At 41.1% G+C, this 6,950-nt stretch overlaps 1 protein-coding gene across 1 annotated transcript in view; it reads right to left on the bottom strand.

Annotated features, from left to right (window-relative positions):
• The window catches only part of LOC109520185 (nuclear pore membrane glycoprotein 210-like), a 1,945-nt gene extending 877 nt beyond the window's left edge, over window positions 1-1,068 (bottom strand). The window contains exon 1 of the mRNA XM_019877212.1: window positions 723-1,068. Within this exon, the coding sequence (XP_019732771.1) occupies window positions 723-871 (149 nt within the window). The 5' untranslated portion in view covers window positions 872-1,068. The remainder of the gene's footprint in view (window positions 1-722) is intronic.
• Window positions 1,069-6,950: the final 5,882 nt, after the last annotated feature.

Genomic DNA, 6,950 nt, shown 5'->3' with positions numbered 1-6,950 from the left:
GCGCACCCACACACACACACACACACACACACACACACACACACACACACACACACACACACACACACGGTTCTGTTTTGTTTGCACACAGTTTTATATGAATCGGGATTTCACGTCTGTTCCACAGTGTGTTAGCACCCTCTCTTGGTGAAGGTTTGAGACAACAGGCAGTTGACAACAGACTAGAAACGTGTCTGTAACGTGTAACGTGCGGGTGTCGGCTGGATAAAAAAGAGGCGCTGTCCACGTCTGTCTGATCATAGATGGTATTGCAAGCAAGAAACATCACAGGCTCCTACCGTCATAAACCCTTAAATGTAACATTTAAAATGCTACATGTAGAATGAATACAGTACCAAATCGCTCACTATAGGCGACGAGCTGTCTAATTTTCATGGTCTCTGGTTTTGGAAAACAAATTATCCCCCCAAAAAACAAGTCTAATTTTTTTACTGCACTGACTTAGAAGGAAGTAAAATGTGCCAAAAAGTGAGATCAATCTGTAATACATGAAGTTATAGTCACAAATGAAAATCCGAAATCGACTGAATCCGCCATAACCAAACGGCGAAGGAGCGAGGGAACACGTTACACTGAATGTATTGGTCAAGCACAGTAAGGTTAAGGAGCTTTGTTCTGGGCACTCATTCACTCACTCACTCACTCACAGACGTGCCCACGATGTCATGACTTCTTTTGACCATCTTTTTCTCTGCACTCACCATCTGTAGCAGCCCCCAGTGGCTTCCAGTGTTAAGTCAATTCGTGTTTCTCCGGCAAGGGGCAGCAGCAGTTTGAGCATAATAATCTTGGAGCAGCCACAGTTTTGAAAGACGCCTATTAATGACAGCAAAAGAACCGCCGACTGCATTTTCGCTCAATGTGAATTGTTGGTAGCCAAACTACAGTGAATAGAAACCGCAACAAACTTGATTTGCCTCACGAAAATGTATCGTGGCGTGGTAGTGTTTTTCCGTCAAGCGAACAAACGTACTGGTCGACAGAAAAAAAGTGCACAGGAAGCGAAGCTAATAGAAGCCGAGAACCCGCCAGTTGCAATAATTGACCCGTTGTACCTGCGTCACGTGATCACGTGATGGTGCCACCACAGACCGCGCAAATTAATGACTGCCGAATAGAAGTGCACGGGGGAAATAAATACGGAACGATTTAGCGCTATTACCGGATTTGATGGCATGCGGGCAGTGATAAAATGCCACTTGTCACGAAGAATGATGCATGTTCTTAAAGGATCACTCACATTTCAAGTCAAGTCAAGTCAAGTACAATTTTATTGTCAAATGTGCTGTACAGCACAGATTAAATTTCCTCCCTCTTAAACAGACAACATACAACAAGAGGAGCCGCTGCGGGTGCCCGCGCCGCCATCAAAAGAAAGAAAGAAAAGTTCACATAAAATGACAAAATAATTCAAAACAACACATTGGAGAGAGACAATCGTGCAATCTTAACCACTTTTCCTGCATTCACTTTGTTGTCTGAAGCAGTTATAGATGAAAGAGGAGCGAATCAGTGTCCTTTTCACAAGTGGATCAAAGACACCGTGCTGAAATGTGCACACGTCTGCTACAAGCTATGCTTGAAAGCAACAAGAAGCTGTAGCATCCATTAACGAAAAAGAGATTGGCTCTCTTCTCCTGTCCCATGTAAATCCGCTTCAATTCCTCGCCGCGACTCCCAGTTCCACATACGCATCGGTGCTCTCCGCTGATGCTCCTTCTCATTGTCGGCTCCTCAAGCCATGCATCCATCCAGCCACAGACTGTCCATCAGCACCGACCTTTTCGCTGAACAAAGCGGGGCTGTGAAAATGCTGCCTATTTCAGGCGCAAGACACAAGCACCCCGGAGCTGTCCAGCAACGACAGTCAAATGGCGCCGACATTCTTCCCAATCAAAATCAGTGCTGGTACACGTGTGCCGCCGAGAAGGCGCAACCACCAAGCACAGATTCTTCTTATTTGACGAATGTCGTGGCCAAAAATGCTGAAAACAGTCCAAATCAGGTCCACACGACGTAACAACAACACCATGTGACAAACAAAAGACAAAAACAACAAAAAACAACAAAAAACGCAAAGCTCTTGAAGAGCACTTGCCAACGGCTGCCTACTCAAGCGCCCAAAAAAATAAATAAATAAATAAAATTGCTATGCATCTATCATTCTACTACCTTGTAATAACTCCGGTTGCTGCATTTTCAATTCGATTTTTTGCAGCACTTGAAAATATGTTAGAAAACGAAATCCTGGGCATTTTCCACCCAAATGTATCTTGGAAACCTAAGAAAAGGACTTTTTTAAAGTGTTGCATTGAACCTTTACATGTATAAAAGAGAAGCATACACACTTGAAAAACACAACTTGTATTTTTAGGGGCTAAATCAGTATTTAAGTTGGAACAACTTTAAAATATAAGTTATCGACATTTAGGGTAACAATGATGTTTGTTATCACAACAAAGCAAACAAGTTGTTTGCTCGAAAAAAATTTGCAGAGTTTTTGTTACTTATATCTTGAAATCACAGGAAAATACAAGGGAGTAGGGACTGTTCTATGAACTCGTTTCTTTGTTGAAAATGGGCGAAAGCAAAAATTAAACAATTTTGTTGAATTGCCCAACTTAAAATTTCATTGAATATTGTTGCCTTGAAATTTGGAGTTCACACAAATTTTATTCATCTACTGTTATTTTTTACAGTGCACGACAAGTAGGCCTCACGTTAAAGATGAGATCGTAACCTTTTTCACAAATATTCTCACTGACCACAAGTTATCAACAATGTTGACTGTGTTTACAACATTGTCAAACCAAGTTCTGTTTCTGGACGCTGCAGACCCCAACTCAAAGTCTGTCTGTCTGTTCAATATAGCCTTAGATGCAACACCAAAGTGTTGCCAAATTCTAATTATCCATCTTGAGTTCAGTGTACCATTAGCTCATCCACTTTAAAGTCACTGCACTTGTGCGCCACCCATTTTGTGGTTTTCGCTTCTTTAAAGATGTGCACATTAATGAGTGGACACACTGCGGATGTGAAATGTTTTGCCTCATTTTCCTTTGCCAGTCGTGACATAAGCTTTTGTATGAGTCAGATTACGATTAGTAAAATAAATAAATCAATTTTTTAAAAAACAGCCCATCTCCATCAAGTATAGAGTTCCAACAGGTTGCATAATTATTGTAAATAAGTGGAACGATCTACACACACACACAAGACATGATGACACTGCGGAATGAATTTGTTTAGATTAAAAGAATTGAAATCCTTCCCAAGCACAGGGATGACAGTGAGGAATGACAATGAGAGAGTGTTTCATTTATTTTGACAATGTGGCTGTATTTAAGCATCACATTTCATTACTTCACAGCACAATTAGTGATGTACGGATAGGATGACATCGCGGATGATGTTTAAAAAAAATACCTGGATGTGGCATCATATGGCATAATGTCATCACTTCAGATGCTGGCTCGAGTGTGGAAAACTGCCTGTTTAGCGTCATGCACCTTCAAAAACTACTGAAGATGACAGTGTCACAGATGGCATAAGTCACTTTGTAAAGACACCAGTCGGGGGAAAACGAAATACTGTGTTCATCCAATGATGCCACCTCACCATTCCCTTCATGAAAATCTTGCTCGATGATATCATTCAGAAAAGACTGCCGCTTTCCAAGATTTTCCTCATCTGGCATGCATGAACAGCGCGGTTCTTCCGGCAAAGGTATTCACTTGGCTGCCTTACTTGAGTCGGCGCACACAAATGGGTGCACTCTGCCATTGCACTAATTACTTACTTAAGGTCTAACTGCAGGATCAATTTCTGCTTTACTTTGGGATGTCTACACCTTAAGGTTCAGCTCGGTTCAAGGCAAGGTAAGATCGGACAGAATAGAGCCTGTTGCAATCCAGTGAAGTCCGCCGTGACCTCCAGGAAAGCTCTTGTGTGAAATAAAAGGTAAAGAAGCAAATATAAAAATGTATTTTTTTAAATGTATGTATTTTTTTAACAATCAACGTCAATAGAATATGGCATTTCTATTGGCCACTTTAGACAAACCTGTGGTATTTAGAGAGCTGGCATGTGATAGCACTTTGGTAGGCTTGCCATTTAATTGCAACCTGAAGAACACTACAAGAAACAGCTGGGCAGTAATTTTGTTATCACATACATATGGTTCTTCATTTCCTGTGGTGACGACGCCAGCCCTCCAGCAGAGCAACACGCGGTCTTCACTGATTTCTGCAATCGTCACTATATGTTCTGGACTGTGTAAAATATGTCAACATTAACTGATCATAGGACTGTTCAAGCGCAAGTGTGTGAATAGAAATAGAGCAGCAAAGTTTACAGTAAAGCACATATATCAAGAAAGAATAAATCCCTTTGGTAAATGGTAAAATGTGCAAAGTTTATTGAGGACAACAGCGTCCCATTCAAGGTATCGTAAACTTATTTTGTAACTTTCAGCAGTAAAAAGTTTATATTCTGTCTTTAATGAATATATTTTATTTTCATGTAATTTTCCATGAATGGCTAGACAAAAAAAAAGTCCAAAATGTAAATCTGTAATCTGCATCATCATCCAACTGTGGAAAAACAACAGTTCATGTCATCCATCCATTCTTTTTAATTTTCTGATCCGCTTCTCCCCAAAATAATAATGCTATACTCATTCCAATTGTCAGTCTATGTTAACGCTTTACCACAACCACGCATGGTTTAACAACATACATGGATGAGATTCATTCATTCATTCATTTTGGCATTTATTAAAAAGAAAATAAAATCACATGACCCAAGCAGTCACTTCTTGGTTGAAAAGTAGGACAGGAGCAGGAAAGAAGGGACCTCCAGTCCCTTTCTGTTACACGTTAAGGGTGAGGCAGTCTGTCACTCAGTGCGTTGTTGGTATCTTGCATTGATCATCAGGAGTCCGCATTGTTAGCACCCCCCTCACCCTGCCTCCCACATTTCGCTCACTGAGTCAAAGGGACACCCTCGGCCCGAGGGCAGGGGTGTCAAACTCATTTCACATTGTGGGCCACATACGGCCTCGGTAGATGTAAAGTGGGCCGGACAATTAAAATTATACCATACTCTGCTATAAATAACCCAAATAATGTCTTTCCTTTGTTTTGGTCAAAAGAAGCACAAGAACATTAGGAAAATGTTGAAAGTTAAAAAACAGATATTTTACAAAACATTTCATGAAGCTCTTGAGACAAATGTGCAATTTACTTTTATCATTCACATATATGCATTGCAACTGATCCTACTGATTGTACAAAGGCACAAAACTTTAATTGATATTGTAATTGGTATTGAAAAAAATAGTAATGCATTTTAAGATTAAACGGAATTTATAAAGAAAGGAATTTTTAAACCATTTACACGTGCATATAAAATCTAAATGTAATCCTTGCCTACACCTTACAAACTCAGGAGAGTGCTATTAAATGTGTAAAGAATAAAGTACTGTATTCACATGTCCTTGATAGCGTCTGCTGTGTTGGTTCTGTCTCAGTGACAGACTGAGGCTGCTGTTGTCTTATTCTCTGATCAAAACAATGTTGTCCTTTTCTCTGATCAAATCAGTGTGTCCCCCTAGCGGATACTCCATGAATTGCACCTTATTAAAAACATTCATTCCGTCTCTTTTGTACATTTTTTCACTTTTAAATTATCCTGCGGGCCTCATCGAACCTCCTTGCGGGCCGATTCCGGCCCGCAGGCCGTATGTTTGACACCCCTGCCCTAGGGTGTCCCTAGGGCCTAGCAGTATTTCCAGCAGTATTAGCAGTATTTTACAAAATTTGTCAAGACAGTCATTTGTTGTGGTGAGCATGGAATTGTCGGTGAACAAAATTCAAATGAAGCGTATCACTGCAGATGACCTCACACAAACCAATCTTAAGAAGGAGCGATACACCTGTTCAAACAAAGACAAACGTTCAGGCCAATGTACCTAACAATGGATGGATAACATCCACCGCGCCCGCTACATAATGGGAGAGGACTGGTGGAGGATGGGTAGTGCCCCCCCCCCACCCCTCCACTGCAATTCCTCACTACCCAAGTGGTCAGTGGTATCACTACGATTGCCATCAATTGTAACGAAAACCTTGCAGACTTTCAAAACTTTGCTGTTGTCAGAAGATGTGAACGAGAACAAAAAGAAATCCTTTTTTTTTCAACGTACCATTTAAATTCAATATCCAAAGCAGAAACAGAGGCCGTTAGGGGGATTCTTCCGAGGACGAGTTTCTCAATGAGAACTGGCGCAAGTCACCATTCAAGTATGCATGAATGAGAAATGACAAGAGTGCGGGGGTGAAATTACGTCTCCCAAATCAGAGTGTGTCAGATGATGTTATCTCACGGGCTGAGAGCCACCACAGCACTAGGCCTTTCTTCTTCTTCCAAAGAGGGGAGGTTAAGTACTGTGGGAGGACAATTAATCTGGTTGCTACCTGTATAGCACAAAGATATCCCGCAGGTGTTCTTAACCCTCACTTCAAACGTTCAGTCACTGGCTTTTCACAATACAGTTTCACTTTTAATGTGCCTGTGGATACCCGAGTGTGTCGCAACATACTGTAGGTGGCCTTAGCTCAGAGGCGTAATGTCATTGTTGTCAGTTGTGATATAGTTGTGCAACATTCCCTCATACGGGTATGCTGATGATTTGATTTGATTTGATTTCTGAGGTCTGCTATCGAATAGCTACATTTCACAACGAAAACAGCTTCCCCGGTGATTAGCCTGCTCCAGAGCGACTTAGGTCTTATTACCAATAATTGTATGAGTCTGTAGAACTTAAGCTCAGTAGACCTACAGTGTATCATACATCAGCTGGAAGAGGAAAGCGCTACGGTACAGATAATAGATGGATGATTGAGTTGCAAATCCTTGCAATAACTGCA

The sequence above is a fragment of the Hippocampus comes genome, unplaced genomic scaffold (genome assembly GCF_001891065.2).
Source record: "Hippocampus comes isolate QL1 unplaced genomic scaffold, H_comes_QL1_v1.1 scaffold167, whole genome shotgun sequence".
NCBI lineage: Eukaryota > Metazoa > Chordata > Actinopteri > Syngnathiformes > Syngnathidae > Hippocampus > Hippocampus comes.
Note: the sequence above shows the minus strand (reverse complement) of the source record. Positions and strands in the feature narration are given on the sequence as shown.